General features: G+C 36.0%; 1 protein-coding gene across 1 annotated transcript in view; it reads left to right on the top strand.

The window, feature by feature from the left end:
- Window positions 1-8,173, top strand: part of ERBB4 (erb-b2 receptor tyrosine kinase 4) — a 1,130,412-nt gene extending 1,122,239 nt beyond the window's left edge. Inside the window, 1 exon segment of the mRNA XM_021075968.1 lies at window positions 2-8,173. Coding sequence (XP_020931627.1) covers window positions 2-309 — 308 coding nt within the window. The 3' untranslated portion in view covers window positions 310-8,173.

The following is a 20,519-nucleotide window of genomic DNA, read 5'->3' as shown; positions in this document are numbered from 1 at the left end:
ATGTACCTCAACACCTTTGCCAATGCCTTGGGGAATGCTGAGTACCTGAAGAACAACGTACTGTCTGTGCCAGAGAAGGCCAAGAAAGCATTCGACAACCCTGACTACTGGAACCACAGTCTGCCACCTCGGAGCACCCTTCAGCACCCAGACTACCTGCAGGAGTACAGCACAAAATATTTTTATAAACAAAATGGACGGATCCGGCCTATTGTGGCAGAGAATCCTGAATACCTCTCTGAGTTCTCACTGAAGCCAGGCACTGTGCTGCCTCCCCCACCCTACAGACACCGGAATACTGTGGTGTAAGCTCTGCAGTGGTTTCTAAGTGGAGAGACATGCCTGCTCCAATTTCCCTGCCGCCTATCTTTCTCTTGTGGTCTTCCTTCTACTCCCAAGGCCAGTAGTTTTGACGCTTCCCAGCGGAAGTTGTGGAGATACAATGATAGTTATGTGCTTTTCTAACTTGAACACTAGAAGGAAGGACTGAAAGAGAAAGACAGGAGGAACCACACTGTTTCTTTATTTCTCTGCATGGGTTGGTCAGGATACTGGAACAGCTAGGGAAGGACCGGAAAATCTAAGGCAATACTGCCTGCTGTCAAATTAGTTCTCAACTTTTTTTCTGTTTTTTTCTTGTCCTTCCTTCCTTCTTTCCTTCTTCCTTCCTTCCTCTCTTTCATTCTCTTTCCTTCTCTCTTTTAATTAAGATGCTTAAAGGACCCATGTTATCTGTTCCTATCTGCAGGAACTGATGTGTACATTTTCAGGATCCCTGGAAATCCTAGTAAAATCCCCACTGAAAGAAAAAGATAACCTAAAATTTCCATTAGAACAAAAAAGGATAACCTTCTCTATAGCATATGATAGTAACTAAGATTGAAAAATCCAATCTCTTTCTCTGACAGTTTCTATCCTGACAAGCAAGAACTGTGAACTCAGCATTCATAATTTTTGAATCTTCATCCAAGTATAACTAGTAATTATGTTTGGAGCACTTTTTTGTTTTTTAATTTTATTTTGCTTTGATCTGCTTTGATATACTTTTCTTCCCTGTTTTGTGCTTTAATTTTTAATTGCACATGTTTTTACATCAAAATTTCTCATATGTTGCTATAAATTGATAGAATTGTAAAAAGAAATATTTTAATATGGTAAAATGGCCACTATTTTAAATATACAGTCTTTAACATTAGAAGGGGAGGCCAAGATAATATCAAATCTAATTTTTCTCTTTTACACTGTTGAATACATATCCCCTTCTACCTTTATGTTCTTTATTTCCTTCTCCTCTAAATGAGAGTACTTGATAGGCAGTTGGTAATGTAAAGAAGGGAAACTAAGAGACAGTTCTGCGTGGTTCATGAAAACTACTGATACTTTCAGGGGTGGTCCAATGGAGAATCCATTGAACTGGAAGAAACACACTGGATTGGGTATGTCTACTTGGCAGATACTCAGAAATGTAGTTTGCACTTAAGCTATAACTTTATTTGTTCTCTTTCTGAACTCCATTTTGGAATTTGAATGAAGCAATATGGAAGCAACCAGCAAAATAACTCATTTAAGTACTTTTTTTTTAAAAAAAGAGCTGAGATGAAAGACTGTGGAAATGCCAAACCAAGCAAATTAGGACTTTGGTGTAGTATTCAGGGATTATGGTGATAGTGTCAGCACATAATAAACATGTGATACCACATTTCCTACTCAAAGACAGTTGTCCAGTTTGTATACTCCATTTGAAGGAATGCAAGTGAGGATCAGTTTGAATTCCATGGAATTTCTAGTGTGAGACTCTATATTAAGTGGAAGGTAACTCTTTGCACATAAGTTGGTGTAATAAAAAGAAATACACAAACATCCCCTGCTTATAGATAGGTCCTTGGGTCAAAAGTTGTAAATAAATGTGAAAAAACTTCTCATGTAATTATTTTAATATCCAACATACTAACCTTTTGATACTTTATATAATAACTCTTTCTTCAAACACAGCATCCTAGTTCTAGAGCCATCTTTATTGTGTATCATTTTGAAGAATACTTACTGAGTTAAGATGATCATTGGGAACAAATGGTAGAAATAAGTTTTCAGGAAAAAGGGGCCTCAGGTCCATATTTAGAAAAATTGGATAGAAGTCTCACTTTTCTAGGAAAATCTTACCCAATTCATTTTGAATTTTTTCTCTTTCTAATGTTAAAGTATTTGGAATCCACTTTGAGTACATCACCTAAGTGAAAGCAATTAAACTAAAAATATTCATTGGTAAAGAGAAGAGTTTAGAAAAATAAAGAAATCTAGATTTCTGCCTCTTTTGGAAAAGTAAATCTATCAATCCTTTTGGCTCCCTTAATTTTCAACTCATATTTGTTTTGTGTCTACTAAAAGCACTGTTATGTGGGAAACATCCAGATAAATGCAATATTAGTCCTAACTTTAAACTTTTAAATCTGATTTATTTGGAATGACATTTAATTTTTTGTTTTATAATTCAAGGAATATGGTTGCATGGACTATTTTATGAGCAGTCATCTGTTAAAAGATCTCCTGGGAACTCATCTAGGACAGTAGTAGTACATCCTACAAGTCGTTGAAGTAAAAATAGGATAGTTTCAATGTTAACATCCAAACACAAACTGGTGTAGAAGGATATTGTATTACTGGCTAATTGCCCTATTTGGTTTCTAACTTGACCATCAGATCAACAAAGAATGCCTCCAGAACACTGGAGACTTTGGGGTTGGTTTTTTCCTAAATTATAAAAGTAAGGGAAACTGAAAGAATGAGGTCGAGCCAGGGAGGAGTCTGTGAGATCTCATCCAGTGAAGTTTAGACATAAGCTTTCCAGGGTCCAAAGACAAAGTTCAGGGGCCACAGCCTCACAGCTCAGCACTCTTCCACCCAATCAGAGGAGCCTCCAGGAAAAAAGGTCCTCACATCAGTACTTTTGAAAATTTGAATATAAGTTCTCTTTCTAGATAAATCCATACCAATTCCTGAGAGCACCCTTGTTGGAGACTAGAACTTGACTTTTTCTTCTGATTTGCAATATTCCTCTGTTTTCTACTGGAATATGAAAAGCAGGACCACTTGCATTAGAGAAGGAAAGAAGGAATTATTTTACTGTTAGGGTGAGAGAAATGTATTCAGTGAAGGTAGTGTCTCCATTCTAGGAACCTAAGACCCCTACTCATCAGGTACTAATAACTGGAAATAGATGCACGTATAATCCAAAGTTACCCGAAATGCTCCATAACAACTCTGCTGTTCCTTTTGAATGATTTTTCTAGCACATACTTGATTTCAGTTGTTTTAGGGTTTCTCTTTTGTTTTATTTTTAGTCCCCTAGGAAAACATATTTCAGAGTGATCAGCATGCTTTTTGAAGTGTATAAGAGAGGGAAAAAAAATTCTTTTTTCCAAAGAATAACTTATTCGACCCAGTAGAGCGAAATTTTCTAATGCCAATTAAAGCTTACCAAGTGCATCAGGATATCAGATTGTTGCAGGCTGGTTGTGTCAATGCAAATGTGCAGAACCACTTAAGTAAATCTGAGGAAAATTAATAGTACAGTTACACAGACTGTATTTTTTTAAATCACCAAATCTTATATGTTATACCTATCTTGGGAAATCTTATTTCCAGTTGAGAACAGCTACATAACTAAATGATGGTTCAGAGCAGTGGTTCTTAGGTGAGAAATGATGTCCTCTACACCAAGGTAGACTCAGAACCACAAAGTATCCTGCACCACAAAGAGGTTCTTGAACTATTGAGAAGCAACTGGTTTTTGAAATTAGTGTTAGGATGAGAGTTCTTTCTTGGGTACTACAGTTGAAATGGAATTAAAAAACAAAGCAAAACTCAAATTGGATTAATATGTATAAACTAAAAATATGAGTTTTTTGTTTTTTTTTTTCTTAGAAGACCAGGAAGAATGACTGAATACCTATAGCTGGAGTGGAGAAATAGTGTTCTCAGTGTTATAACATGTGTATTAATACCTTGTAAAATCAGGACTTGGCATGAAGATCATGCATAATACCAATGCCTAGAACAAACCCATAGAAGGATTGTGAGATTCTGCTCCTAGACGAAGTTGGAATGGTGATCAATTTTTGAAGTGTCAAAAAGAAAAGAAAAAGAAAATTGTGTCATTCTGACAGGGAAGGATGTAAATACATGTTTTTTCTAGAGCTATCTAACCTTTATTTCAAAACTTGAATAATTTATCCATCTATAAATGTTGATTATTTAACTAGTATATGTAGTTCATAAGGTAATAGAAAAGGTGACCATGAAAGCATGTATATAACTGGGCAGAACCATGATAATGCTGTAAGATGTAGACTTAGTTAGGTTATCAGATGTTAAATGATTTTAATACTATTAAATAAATCAAACTAGAAAAGTAACCACAAAATGTAATGTAGCAAAATAAAATGCAGGATATGAAAATGTAGGATGGATTTTGCATAGCAAAAAATAAGTTTGCCATTTAAAATCGTTATTTGTTAGGTTTAGCTGAAAGTAGGCATATAAAGTGTTGGTTCCACTTATGAAAACTTGCTTTAAATCATTACAATGAGTTTTTTTCTCATTCTCTTATTCCTTTACCATTTTAAAAATATACTAAGTGTAAAGAAACATCCTTTAAATTTGATTTGCAAACACCACCTTGTAGAGTTTTAACAGACAAATATGTTACAAATGACTTATAACTAAGAGGTTTCCAAAATGAAGTGTAGGAAGTGTAAATGCTCTATTACCTTATGCAGAGATAAAAATGAGTGGTGCCACTTAGTAAACAAACAAAATGCATTTGATTTGTGACAGATCCTTTCTTTTTTCCACAATAGCCTTCCATCTCCAAAAAGAACACAAGGAATTAACAATATTCTGAGAAATAAATGCTAAGGCAAGCATTTCAGACTGCTGTATTTCCATTATTTTGGACTCTAGTTATTAACCAGATTATTTTTAATAAGGCAAATGAGAAATCCAGGTGCGTAAGCTTCTAGTTGTTGAAAAGCTGGAAAACAAAATCTACTGTGTATACTATGGCAGAAAATTCTGCTGGGCCTCTCTTTGTCTATATGGTCTTCGCAGGGCCACCTGATACCCACACAGACACCTCAGACAGACTCATATCTCCTGACCACCATTTGCTTAAGAACGAATAACATTATGCAGAGATAGACTGGACATCATTTTAAAATAACAGTGTCGTTGGAGACCTTGGTATTACTGATATTACCAAGGGGTCAGCTTCTATACTTCTGGGTGGAATAGAATTTTTTCTAATCCCAGAAAACCTTTGCAAGAGCAGTTCTTTCCACAGTTGCAAACAGAAAGCTGTCTTGGGCACTGTGTTGGGTCAGGAGTCCCTGAGTCTGTATGGACAAATGGCTTTTAACACCATGGGCTGTTCTGTTTTCTTCATTTAAAAAAAAAAAAGTTCTTTATAAAATAGAAATTTCAGACATCCTGTCCAAGTCCCACTGGTTTTATAGAGGTGCAAAAATGCGGGATGTGTCCCCTGCCTCACCTCTTTCAGCCAGGTGATATTTTAGGCAGAAGAATTTTTTCTTGGCATTAGCTGAAAAGACTCTTAAGCCACCATTCAAGGAAATATTCACATGCTTCCTCTAGAAAATACTCCTTAATAGTTGGCTTTGTAAGTAAGTTATCTTGTTAGGAGCCAGAAAAAAATTCATTTCCCACTGGACCTTACAGAAAAATACTGCCCTTATTTCTTTCTCCATTGGCACAGCTACTCCATTCGCCTCACTTTCTGTCACCCTATTTCAAAGGGCACTCATGATGCTTGCTGTCCTAAGCCATAGTGGATCTCTGAGGTCCCACACGCTGCTTGGTGAAATACTGAGTTAGCCTCTGCCCTCAAATGTCTGACATTTCCATAAAAGATACTAGCAATTTGGACATGCTTTAAATTATTTCTCAAATAAATGACTGCACAGAGTACACTTTATGATATTAAAATTATGCTTTTCCTTGAAGATCGCTTCTCTTACTGTGTCCTTCTCTATAGGAATTTGAGTTGAGTCAGCCCTGTGATGAATCTTGAAGCTCACGTTTGTGCACATACCCTTGGTAGTATTCAGATTTAATCTTCCCATAAAAACTTTACACTAATGAGTGTTTTTTGCCAACAAATAAACTTATTTACTTTATTTATCTTATTTTACTCCTGATTGCAATTATTTTAGAGCTGCTGTATTTTTTTTTAATAAATGAAGAGTCTTATTATCATAAAGGTAAAGGCTATTCAGCTTTGAGAACCACCTGTAATTCTCTACTGGATCATTCATTCACCTGACAAGTATATAATGAAGGCAGTTTCATTGAAATTGAAAACCCACCTTGTCTAACAGAGTGCCATTTTTTCCTCTACTTTTGCTCTTTAAGAACATTTTTATTTCAATGTTCTAATGAGTTTTGTCTGTATCACAAGAAATGCTTATATTTGTACAAATATACAAATACAAGAAAGCAAAGTTTCATACCTGTAGACAATACTCTAACTTGTCCAAACCACTTTGCCTTTACTACTACTTTTATCCCTGATGTGTAGATGTCTCCCCCAGGCCTGTAGCTGTGTTGAAGGAAAGCAAACCATACTTCCTAAGCATCGACATAACCTGGTTCTTGAGTATAATTTCTAGATTTTTCAGTTAGTGGGGGGTTGTACTATTTTCCTAATGTGAGAGTCAATTTCTTGTATATTTCTGGATCTCTCAGGGGCTGGGAGGGGGTAGTGAGGGGGCTACACCATAGCACTCCAAGAATCCTTTGGGATTATTCCAGTAGTCAACAACGAAAGTTATTTTCCAAGTGTAGATATGTAAGCTGTTCTTTTAAAGTAAGGTACTTTGGAATATGTAGCATAAATTGGTACTGCTGTTAAATGGGTCGATTATTAAACTGAGCAGCTGTGCGAGGGCAGCTAACTTTGAATGCACATCTCACTGGCTGGTGTGTCTACATCTTCTGTCTTGACCACCAGGTACTTGCATTGCTGCAGGTCTAAACTGCATGTTCACACAGCGTGACTAGTTGTTCATCTCTTTCTCGAGAACCATTATAACAAGAGTAAATGAAAATGAAATCAATCTGCAAGACAATTCATAGCACAAAAAATGTCACGTTAAATCTTCTCTCAAACACTCATCTCATACATGCATCAAAGTAGTTGACTAAGATCAGTTTAGGTGATAAAGGGAGACACTTTACCAAAAAGGCAGAGACTTAAGGTATTATATACACTTGTATTCATTTCCTTATGTTCTTAACTTGTAAACAGAAAACAAGCCCTCTCTCTTCTGAAGTATCTTCAAAGGACAGGGGTGCAAAAATACCTAGCTGGTAAGCCATTGATGTTTCATTTAAATCCCAGTGTTCAAAGTTAGCTGCCTTTTTGAAATAAACAAACAAAAAATACTACTGTATGTTTGAAAATGTGAATAGTATTTTTATAGCTTGTTAAAGACATGGTTAGTTGCATTTGTAAATAGGGATAATGTTGCTTTGATTTTCTTCTGTGGACCTCTTTATTTGGAACATAATTGTCTTTAGGGTTGATTTGTATATAAGTAATTGGCTTGTGATTGTTTCTTTTTGATTGGAAGTTATCATTTTGACATTAATTGTGATCCTGTGTTCAGCACAATGGTGACGTGTTCAACCTCTGCACTTGCTTACACAATAGGATATGCCAATTGTGTGGTGTAATGTTATTTTGATTTTTTTTTCTATTTTATCTATGAAGGATGATGCACTTAACACATACTAACTTTTTTAATGTTAGGTATATTTTTAGTATAATTTCCCTTATTCTTTCTTCTCCTCCAAACCTTTACCCCATCCTCCTTCTCTTCCCCTGATTTCTGTCGCTATTTGAGAATGAGGGACAAACAGTATTTTAAATTTCTGTAATTAGGCTTTTCTGTTAGTTCTCAAGGATCCTTTCTTGGCTCTTGGGAAAGAATTGTACCTGTATAAGGCAATTATAGAACGCGACTTGCTTTGCCTCATTCTGTACTGATCATCCCAGCTGAACAATTTGAAAACTGTTCTGCCTTTTTGTTACATGAATCTGTCAGAAATATATTTTTAATTTAATATAAATGAAATTCAATAAAATATGAAACATGTATTCTCTTTGATGTCAGAAATTTGTTATAGGAAAAACCAATTGGGGAAAGAGAAGATTTGTTCCAGGTTTAATAATATGAAAATGTGAAAATAAGCTTATTTTGGTCCATATTTATGAATCTTAATTATTCCTCAGAACTCTTTGGTTGATCAGAATGTAATACATTCCATATGTTTTTGCCATCTAGCACAAAGCCTACTGATGTGCACAGACTTATTCATCTGTGCAAACTATGCTTAATTAATTGGTGGTTTGCTGCTTTGGGAATTTTTTAAAAAATGAAATATTTGGTAGATTGTATCAAAACAGCATTAATACTTTTATGAGTTTTTTCTTTCTCATTTATAAAAACAGTTCTGGCAGGTCTTTTGTTATAAAGAATATCAAATATTAATACAATGTTTGAAGTGAGGGAGAGGGACTAGGACCATAAATTGTCAACCAACAGACTCGTGACTTGGGACAAGCCCATGGAAAGGTAGGAGAATGAGCTCAGATACATTGGTGAACTAAACTCTCTCTCAATATTTTATTACTCTAACTTTTCTATTTTAAATACTATTTCTTACTCTTTCATACTTCCAAAGTGTGAGAACATTAAGATTCCAGTAACTTTTCATTCAACACTCTTTCAAGGTATTTGATAACATATGATGTCAACTGAATTGGTGGGAAAAATGTATATTTTCAATAATATATTGGAGTAAATACTCTTAAATTTGCTCAGCACCTTCTGCTACTTGCATGGACATGAACACATTCTCTCCTTTGGATATTTTGATCCATTTATTTGAGATCATTTTCATTTCATTGTGTTCAGGGTGAGGTGTGTCAAAGAACTATGTATTTTAACCCATTGATAGGCTGAGGAACACAGCAACACAACTTGTGTTTTTAATGCTTTAGTACCTTAAAAATTACAACTGATATTTCTAGTGGCACCATGTGAGTTCATAGTAGTTGTAATACCTACTAATTACACAATGCTTTACCATGTGCAAACTTATTCTGCATATGTTGGCTCTTTGGCTCACAATACTTTTTGAGATAAATATTATTGGGAAATGCCCCAGTTATCCAGACAAGCCAAAGAAGACTCAAACAAGACCGATACTAAGGGGTGATATTTGTCCTCAAATTGCATCTTCTGATTTAAGTATCTTTCTTTGACTTAGTTAAGTAGGTCTCTTTCTCCCACCGCTACACAGGAATCTCATTCTGATTGGAGAGTAATTTATGCTGACAAATGGACTCAATCCAAGACCATCAGGAATCTTCATTTGTCCTTTGATAACTGTTCTGAAAACTTCACTCGACCTCCTCAAACTCCCCAGGAGCAAGTTTCCATCTATGATGGAGAATCTAGTTCCTTTCACTCGAGAAAGATAAATGCAACATAATCATCAGTAAAAAGATTTTTTTAAATGACCATGTGGAGAGCCTACTGATTGTGTTCCACTCTCAGAGTCTTATAAATCTGCTCAGTAAAGACACACTTGTTCCCTCACATATGTCAGAGAATATGACATATAACTATCCCTCCCTTTAGCAATGTCATTACATACGTTAATGTTAATGCAAGTGAAACCTCACAATGAAAGACATAGTTTATAAATAAATTGATAAATTATCTAGGGTTTACCACATGCTAAATGGCCATTGGAAACAACTTCTGAAATGTAGTATAAAATCTGATCCTGAGCCAAAGTCAAAACTTCAATTAAAATGATGATTAGAGGAAAAATATTTTGGGGAATCTGTGAGGTATTTAAGGAAATAGAAGGTTAGATGCTAAAATGGATGTAAAATTCAGACTCTAGCTATTTTCTACTACTTTACACTCTAAAATTCCTGAATTTACAATTATTTACAAGCCTTATAGGAATATATATGTTTATATCTATATTTATTTATATATACATATACATAGGGGATATGGAGAAAGGATATATTAAACAAAATATTTAATGGTATATTAATATATTTTAAATTTTCATACAGAACCTCTATTTTCAAACAGTTTCACTGCAAGCCCCATGATGTATATCGCAGCACAAGTTACACTCATAAAACAGTAAACTGAGCAGGTGCATAGTTAGCTAATTGTATTTCCCTCCACAGTATCATCAAGCTGCATGATGAACCATAGGGAGCAAAGCCACTAGACAACCATCATGAGATCAGAAACAGAAGACTGTCACCCAGATAGCAATTTTAAAGCTATAAACAGAACAGTTCAGCACAAGATAGCAATCAGGAGACTGTAAAGCAAATTGTACACATGGGATGTGTGAATATTGAAATACCTGCCCTTGCAAGTTATCCCTAGATTTTTAAAAGGAAAAAAACCATCTTGAAAACCTGTTTCTACATACTTTGAAGATAAATAAAGTGTTCTATGAAATGATAAAGTACAAGTCTTCTGCCTCTTTTAGGAAAAAAGAAAAACAAAGATTCCAAGTTTTAAAGATGTATTATATTAGCTGCCAACAAATTCCTATTGCAAGAGGTGTATACATATCACAAAATATCCAGAGGATAAAAGCTTAATATATCATTCTAGTCATATTCTATCATATTTTAGGATGTCATATTTCTCATGTATTATGGGGATTTATTGAATCACCTTGCCTTTACTCTATAAAATTATTATACTTAGGTGGATTTTCAGCCATGTAACAACATTAAAATAATAATAGACTTTGACTGAAGGCTTCCCATATGCCTGGCCTTCTGTTAAGAACTTTGTATTCATTGTCTCATTTAATGTTCACTAGAATCTTACAAGTTACTATTGTTTTTGGCTTTTTATAAAAGGTGAAAGTAAAATTTTAAGAAGGTTAAAAAACTTTTTCAAGGCTGCACAAAAAGTGGCCACTGCTGGGATATAAATCCACTTGACATCAAAATATTTTATCCCACATGCCATATTGTATTTATCTTATAATACTAATCATGATGTAGCTAGTGTAGTTTTTCCTCAAACATTTAAACTCAGATGTGAAATTAATGCATTTTTTTTTTCTGTAACCAAATTTAGTGTATTTCCTCCAGGTTATCTGGAGATCGAAAACGTAAACTGACCAGTTAACTTTTTTTCAGAATTAATTTGAAAAATAGTCAACCAATTTAAGGTTTCCCCCCATCACTTGCTCTCCGGTGTGACATCTAAATTCTGGGCATTATATGAACAAGAAATTGTAAGAGTCTGTATCCAAGATAAATAACGCCAAAACATTGACCTAGCACATAAATGCTTATTTTTTTCTGGGGGATCTGACAGCTTTCTCCTAAATGATGCCTAAAAGACCAGACTGGCTTCAACTTATGGCTCATCTACCTCAACATGCTACCTCTATGATCCCCATAACAGAGAATAAACTGTTGGACTGTCAAACAGGAGCTTTACAATGCCAGAGCCCACAAGTGACATATCATCATCCATTGCTTAAAACTGGCCACCCGGTTCCACCCAAGATCAAGAGATCTATAGGGACACATAGATGCTGAGTGAACATACTTTTTTTCCGATACATGACTGATATATAGTTTATGACAATGAAGGGAAATGTCTAGCCTTTGGCCAAAATCTGACGATGGCATCTGTAGCTCTGTTTGTTGGTAATGATCACTCTTTTACCCTGCCTTCCACTGTGATGTCTACATTCCCATCTGGTATCTAGCCATTTGGTCTAATGCACAGTCCACTGTCATACGCCTTTAATGTGACCGTGGTTCTCAGATTCTCCTGCAAATCCCTGGACCTCCTTAAAGGAAACAGTCAAATTTGCTTGTTTATAGTTCTTGGAAGCTCTGGAAAGTTGGTTCTGCTATTGAGGCTCCCCATGCTGACACATCTGTCCTGTTATTCCCAATCCAAGGGAAGTAAAATTTTGGGATACCCCTTTCTCAAGGTTCTGGGGAAAAGTGAGTAATCATTTGTACTTCTGACCTAAAGGAAGGTACAGAATAAAAAAATCATATTTCTATGAATAGAATGAGATCCTATTGATGGGTATTAACCAGAATCTATCATTTTCCTCTTCATTAGCTATTCTTTTCCAGGTCAGAAAAGTTTTATAGATTGTGGAAGTGGAATTGATGGGAAATTTAGAAGCCAAGATTATATTGATTTCCTGGATCTGCTCTCCATGGTATCAAGGAGGTCTCCTGAGACCTGAAGAAGTGTTCCTCACTGGATCACAGAAATTGTGGGAGGGGGGAAAATCAACTATGTACTAGGTGGTGTGCCAAGAAATCATATGCTTTACCTCACATGATCTTTATAAATTACAGGGTAAGAACTGAATTTTAACACATGATCTTTATAAATTACAGGCTAAGAGCTGAAATTTAACACTTCTTGAGTTCTGATGATGCCAGGGCTTAATAAGTGACCCCCAGACAGATAAAAGTTAGAAATCTTTATTACTTACAGAAGACTGTAATGCTCGGCAACATAGGTTGCACCTGGGGAAAAGCTAACAGCAAGCTGGACCTGTGGAAGGCAGCTTATGGATGACAAGCCAGGTGGAGTTAGCTAGGATCTGTGGACTTCTCACAGATTATTTTGGATAATTCTACAGGCCTAAGGAAGAAGAGGCTACTATGGAGGTTTGGTATCAGGGGCTCCTGGCAATTGGTTTTGTGTGCTATAACCCAGAATGCTAGAGTCCAATAAGGGAAGGGTTTGGAGTCTAGGCTTAGCAAACTTCCCACAAAGGGCCATTGAAAGATTTTAGCCATGATCTCAAAATGGTCAATACAGAACTTGTGAAATATTATATTACAAGCTATCATGATTCCTCCTTTTCAGTTAAATTAACTGAAATGTAGAAGTCATTCAATTAGGAGATCTTGTGGCTGGGATTCCAATCAAGGTACACCTGGGTCTTAGCTATGCTGCCTCTCCAAATGGACCTGTTCTCTTATGACTTTCTTTAGTGGACCTTTATTATGCTTTCTGCTCACTCACTCTTCAGTTTGGAACTTTTCTCTCTCCAGTCTTGCACACAGTGAAGTTCACATGACTTTAGGTGTGGTCATGTGTTGAGTTTTTGTGCATCACCTCTCCAGACCCTCTTGGACCACGTTTAGTTTATCTTGGCTCATTCTGCCTTTCTATGTTTCAGTGCTTGTTACCCACTTGTCTCCTGGGATTTCAGGGTTGAGGAAGAAGAAAAACTGGAGAGGAAGTAGAAAAACTCTACTTACATTATTTTTAAAACAAATTTAAAGTTTAAAAAACTGTATTATTAATATAAGCATTGTGTTTGACACTGTAATTCTGACAAAAGGGTATTTCAGTATTTAATGGGTTAGATATAATGTGCTATTTTTTCGAGTAATTTTAAAAACATTTTACTGTTAACAATAGAAATATAATTGCTTAACATTCTACAAAAAAAAAAAAAAAGATTGGCTTTGCTCCTGTTATTTGCTAGATTCTTCCTAACTCTTACTGAATGACGGATCAAGTGGTGATCATCCTGAAGTCACATAATACTCCAGTAGTCAGATGGATCAACTTTAATATTGTGTGACATATATAATTTCCTGTTCTGAGGTTATCTAATTGTAAGGGTTAATTCAAAGATTGCATCGATTGAAGAATTATATAATGAAAAATATTGATACCTTCCTTTCAGAATAGAAGAGACATTGCTGAAAAGATTTCAGCATTGATCTGGACTGAATTGGAATTATCACTAAGTTTAGTAACAGTCTTGCCATTGTTGTCAAAGAACAGATAATAAATTACTAATCAGATGCTCTGCTATTTCCTGCCTAGTCAGATGCTCAGCTTGACTTTTATGGTGAAGAAAGAGAGAAAATATGGAAGATAGGTCTAGCAGTATCAACCAGAGGAATAATATGTAGACAATTTAAAATTTCTTGGAACAAGAATGACAGGTCATCTGAAAATATTGAAATTAAAATAAAATAATTCTAAATGAACTTATATGGCTGAAAATAGTCTTTTTCAAACATGAATATTTGCTTTTGTTTTATATTTTCTTCTACTGCAAAAATGTTAAATCTATTTGAGAATATTTCTTAAACATCTGTGTATATGCACATAACCATTATTATAATCTGATTCATAGATTTCAAATTCCAAGCATCTAAAAAACAAAACTACCACTGTGCAGTCAGTCACACCACAACAATTTCAGGAAACTCCCAAAAGTCTAAATACTTAGGAAAATGTATTTATCCTCTCAACTATAACCATACTCTTAGATATGAGACACAGGACTGCCCTTTATGCAAAAAGAAAATATACATAGATGGACGTTGTTGATTTTCCAGTGGACAGATCCAGTGCAAGAGCTAAAATGTTATCAAGGAAGTGCTACACTTGAAGCATAGTATATAAAATTTCAAAACATCTCAGAGATGTCCAACAAATGAGTAATGATTTCAAATTATTTCCTGCAGGGAAAAAACTGAAGGATTAAAGTGTGTAGAGTCAGAGACAAAAGATTGAGCAGGAAATTAATAACCCTTAAGTTTGGAGAAGTCATCAAATAAGTGGCAGTAAGTATCAATGACTATGTGTCATGAATAATTGCCTCAAATCAACTGAAACCAAAGAACTAAAAGAGCCAAAGCTGCTGCTGGGAACCTAGGCACTTTGTCTTCCTTCTGTTGGATTTCCTCTGCAGCCACCATGTCCACAATCTCCTGCCTGGGCCCCTCTCTGGTATTATTTTCTTTATTCAGAAAGGGGACCTCATCGCTCTTTACACCACCCTCTAGTTCACAGTGGTAGTGTCTTGATTCATAAGTGATTCAGTAAATTTTGCACCTGGGGGGTAGAGAGCGCAAATTCCTCTCAAGACAAAAGAAAAGGCCATGTAAGTGAGCCTCTTAGATTCAGATGCTCAGCAAGATTGTTATATAGATGAAATCCAGGCAAATATTAAATATCATCTGGGCAGGGAAGAGAAATGGCAAAGCCAACTCTGTGGCTTGGGGTATCTTGGGTAAAATTCAGAGGTGTTGTTTTGGAGGTCTGATCACCACTCTGAAGTTTTCTGATTCACTAAAAGAACTTATAAGACTCAAAAGCCAGTTTTAGTCACAGCAAAGGTTTATTAAAGAAAGAGGAACAAGAGCTAGAGAAACAAGGTATGTGTTGAAAGAAGTCCAGAGATATCTGGCGCAGGTTTCTGAGTCTTTCCCTTTCTTTGATCACACAAAATACACTTTTCTCTCTAGGCGAGAAATGTTGAGATGCATGCACAATGTCTCTACCCAGAGAAGCCTGCTCAAGTCTCAGTATCCAAGTTTTATGAAGGACTGATCATGTAGGCACATCCTGCTACCAACCACACCTAACTGAAATTCAGAATCCCAACAGTGAAACCGGGAACATCGTCAATCTTGATGTTTCTATAAATCAGTCCTGACAAATCCTGACAAACCCATACAGTATGCCACATTGCTCTTCCACAACATCATCATCAATTTGTAACATTAAAAATCATCCTGAGGACCACTTTCCCAGGGTCATAGCCAAGGGTTAACCAAATTTCCAGGGTCCTCTGGAAACTGGCAAGGACTGAGTAACCAGACATAATGTGCTCTTTCTTCACATCTGTGTTGATATGTTTGGAAGCAGAATGGGAAAGCAACCCAATGATTGCCTTCCCCTGCTGGTCCCACCCACCCCTAACTCCAAACCCAAGGCTTGAGAGAGAAGAGTGGAAAGCATTACCCTTTGATTTTTTTTAACCATCACAGCTCTGACACTTAGAAAATCTTCCTCCTATTGCTTGGGAACAGTAAAGTGGAGGAACATTTTATAGAGAGTGACTTTGTTTTTTTCTCAATGAGTGGATGCAGCCAGGAGGCCAAGCTTGTCTTGAAGTCTTAAACAATGTAGTCCTTAAACAAGCAAGCTAGATTGCTCTTTCCAGGCATTATAAATAACCTATCTTAGACAAAAATTTTTTCTGGCCATCCCCTTAGCATGTGGAAATCCCAGCCCAGAGATCAAATCCATACCATAGTAAACACCTAAGTTGCAGCAGTGACAATGCCAGATCCTTAACTCACTGAGCCAACAGGGAATTCCCTTGGAAAAACTACTTTTTAAATTATTTTTAACTGCACAAATGTGATGAGAAAATGAGAAAATACAGACAGAGAAAAAAAAAAGAGTAACCAGGTGACATCTTATTATATACATGTCCTTAAATCCAGAGTATTTTCTAAATATTTTCTATATATACATATTTTTTTTATCAACTTCCTTTCCCTCTTTAAAACATATCATAGTTATTACTTGGGTTGATAAATATCCTTTAAAAAACTTGTTTATAATAGTTGTGTGTTGTTCCATTGTCTGGAAGTACTTTATTTTTAGCCAAATTCTTTGTTGTTAACCTCTATGTTGCTCTGAGCTTTCTTATGTATCATTTATTATTTCCTTATGAAAAATTGCTAGAATTTTGGAATGAATCAGTGTGCATATTTTTAAGGGACTACGAAAGAAGGTTTTAATTTGCCATGATTTTCATGTCTGGCCTTGGGGAATCTTTGTGGACAAACTCTGAGTCATTTAAGACAAAATTAAAACACATTGGGGACCAATTTTGCCAGTTCAATTCTCAGAACTCTGTGTGTAAGTGTTGCTAAGGATGTTGACTTTGAACTCTGTTCTCACAGAGAATGTTTTGACTAAGATGGGACCTGGAGGATTTCTCTGTGGTGGGGAACTTCCTCACCCTCACTGGCAACATTTTAGTGACACTGATTTTATTTTATTTTATTTATTTTATTGCTAGTACTAAAGAAGGGAAAAAAGGATGGATTGATAGGTAAGAGAAATTTGACCTGAGTTCTTTGGCCAAGATGTTCTTCCATGTAAAACTGTCTTTAACACAGAAACCCACTGAGTAGAGATATAGATTATGAAGCCATAGAAATGGCTTGTCCTCATTTGTATTATTTTATCCTCAAGCACAAATTGTAAGCTCCAGAACTGCATCCACTTTGTGTTAGGACCTTGTGATTTTTTCCCTTCGGGAATTTGAAACACTGTCCTTCAACATTCTCTTGATATCTCTTAACTCAGCTGGCATTGGTGCTACTTTGCACTGAGATCCATTTTTTATTTGCAATTCCTTCTTCCCCTATGCCCCAACAGAGGATGCCATTTGTCCTGAAGCAAATCAGAAAAGTTAACAGATTATACCTAGTTTTCTATTGTAAAATCATAAGGATTCAATAACTGCATTTTGAAGTCCAGATCCTTACATTTACTTAACATATTTTTTACAATAATTTTTATTTTTTTTCCATTATGGCTGGTTTACAGTGTTCTGTAAATTTTCTACTGCACAGCACTGGTGACTTTTTTTTTTTTTTTTTAAGGTTGCACCCATGGCGTTTGGAGGTTCCCAGGCTAGGGGTCCAATTGGAGCAGTAGCCACTGGCCTACACCAGAGCTACAGCAATGCAGGATCCGAGCTCTGTCTGTGACCTACGCCACAACTCACAGCAATGCCAGATCCCTAACCCACTGAGCAAGGCCAGGGATCTAACCCACATTCTCATGGATACTAGTTGGGTTCAGTAATCGCTGAGCCACGACAGGAACTCAACATATTTTTAAATGAAACTGCATTGATTATATCCATATCTTTATTTTCCCTCTAATAGTTTTAGGTTCTTAGAGCTCTTTGAGAAGTAACATCACTCATTTCCAACAGAAAACCAAGCGCACATCAAAAATTATAATGTATATTCAAAATACCAATAAGACCCTAACATTCATTTGAAAGGAATTTGAATTGAACTTGTCAGCCTTTCAAGCTGTCACTAATATTGCTTCCACTCCATTTTCTACCCTCTTCCAATAGTAAACATTGCTACTATTTCAGATACTTATTTCTTGATATTGATACAATGTATCAATGAGTATAATAAAAGAAGCACCAGAATCTTCCTTGAAGAAGATGAGAAAATTTCGAATGATCTAAATAATACGGGCATGTCCATTAATGGTCTATCCAAGAGAGTTTTGAAACAGAGTCCTGGGAGAAAACAAGACCCTGGATAATAGGTTAGCTACTCAAACTCTATTAGGAAAGAGAGAAATTTGGTTTTCATAGTGATTTGATTATTTTTTCCTAGTTACTGAGTAGACATTATTTATTTTTAGCATTGAAATGAGGAGTAATAGTTTTATGACATCGGAGAGGAAATTCTTGAAAAAACAGTCTGCAACTCGAAGATGAAAATACTAGAATAGCACTTATAATTACTTGATTTTATCAAAATATGGTATTAATAAGAGAGAATCACAATAGCTCCTAAGCCCCACACCTCCTAATTCCCTGGCCAAATTGAGGAAAGGGGAAACTACATCCTTTAACCGCAAGTTCTGCAAGTGAAAGTGGTGGTTGCTTTGTGTTTTATCTGAGTGTATTAGATCACAGTGAATTTCCATTTGTTTTCCTCCTGGGGGGGGGTTAGCTCTATAGATAAAACTCTTCCCAAACTCCCCTTATTTTAATGCTATGAGTTTTGGCAAGTCAAATGCCCTAAGTCTAAACGCTTGAACACTTCAAATCAAACTCTCGATAAATGTGTAATCTGGACGCAGGTGAGCATTTTATATTTAGTGAGAAAAAGTAAAGGTCATTTAGCTCTTCAAGGCGTGTTTTTAAATATTCCAATTTCCCTAGGTGCCAGCTATTTGTTTCTTGAACGACCTCGGTATTTTACATTCACTAGCCTGGAAAGGTCATTTCCTAGAAATTTAATTCTCTTAAACTGAAAATGTCCATGTTTCTCATTGTTTATTTGGAACATAAGATATGTTAACTTGCATGTAACATGCCAGGATTAGATGTGTGTGCTAACTTACACAAAGCTCACACCCTTGAGCTCTATGTTGGATGAATTTTATGCCTGCTTTTCCATGTCTTTTATGCTTCTCTCCTGTAGATCACTGGTTTTCCAACTTTGTTTCCTTAGATATTGAATACTGAAATGTTGATACACAAGACAAAACCTCCATGAATTTCATATCCCAATATTTTTTGGGTGCACACATTCAAAAACCCACCAACAGAAGATTTCACTTATTAAAGCGTTTATATTGTTTTTAAAAACATGTTTTTTTTTTTAAATAGGATAATACAGAATTGGCACTTCTTTAAAATGCCTTTCTATAGCTCTTAAAAATGCATGTTAACAAACAATTGATAAAAATATTCCTTTGGGATGTACAAAGGAGTTATAGATAGTAGGATACAACTCAGATGTGGTTTCTTTCCCTCCTATTTCATCAGAGGGCTGGTTTCTCCTAAGGTTTAGTGATTATTTTCTTGCTGGCCTATCTTATTAAGGTTTTTGGTTAGCCACTGCTGACTCTTTCTTTTGCACTCTTTTTATCCTTGGTTTGTAGTTTTCAGTCTGAAGACTTATTTTTTCCTGCTGATTTTCTGGCCCATCTTCACTTGGCTTCTCTTTTTACTACCCCGTGGACTGACTTGATCTTTATTTTGGGCCCTTTGGCAATGGTTGTCAAGAGGTGAAGGTTGGCCAAAGACTTTGAGGATCTGGGCTGTCTGGGACATTGCCACTGTCCTAGTGTGTTTAGTCATACCACTTTCTGCTTCACATTTCCAGGTAGAAAATTTCTTTGTAAATAGGCAGTCATTAACATTGACTGTCTTGAGTTTATAAGAGAAAAGTGTTCTCTGCCATCCATGCTGGGACCTGCAACTTTGGAGTATGGTTCGTCTCAGGAACAACCTTGGCCTACTGAATTATTTTTCTCTTCCAAATAATAGTAGTGACATCACTGGGATGAAGGATCCTTTTATTTTTGCTTTTTTTTTTTTTTTTTTTTTTTAAGGTTGCACGTGAGGTATATGGAAGTTTCCAGGCTTGGGGTAGAATCAGAGCTGTAGTGACTGGTCTACACCACAGCAACAGCAATGCGAGATCAGAGCCAAGTCTTCGACCCATACCACAGCTCACAGTAATGCCTGATCTTTAATCCACTGAGTGAGGCCAGGGATCAAACCCACATCCTCATGGATACTGGTCAGGCTCGTTACCGCTGAATCACAATGGGAACTCCTGGAGGATCCTTTTTCTAGGAAGATTCTTCAATATAATTTTTTTTTCATTTCTTATCTGTCTGAAGGCCAATAGAGAATTTATTTTCTACTACATTTTATAAATCCCAAGTCAATCCCATCCGAGCCTTCTTTCCTTTCCTAATTCTGTCATTTCAGTAACTCTGACCTGAAAGGTGACCTGTAGTGATACAAGACTGCAGAGTTGTTTCCCTGACTTTTATGTAGAAAGGCAAGAAGTC

This window comes from Sus scrofa, chromosome 15, assembly GCF_000003025.6.
Source record: "Sus scrofa isolate TJ Tabasco breed Duroc chromosome 15, Sscrofa11.1, whole genome shotgun sequence".
Classification (NCBI taxonomy): Eukaryota; Metazoa; Chordata; class Mammalia; order Artiodactyla; family Suidae; genus Sus; species Sus scrofa.
This window is presented reverse-complemented; position numbering and strand designations above follow the sequence as displayed.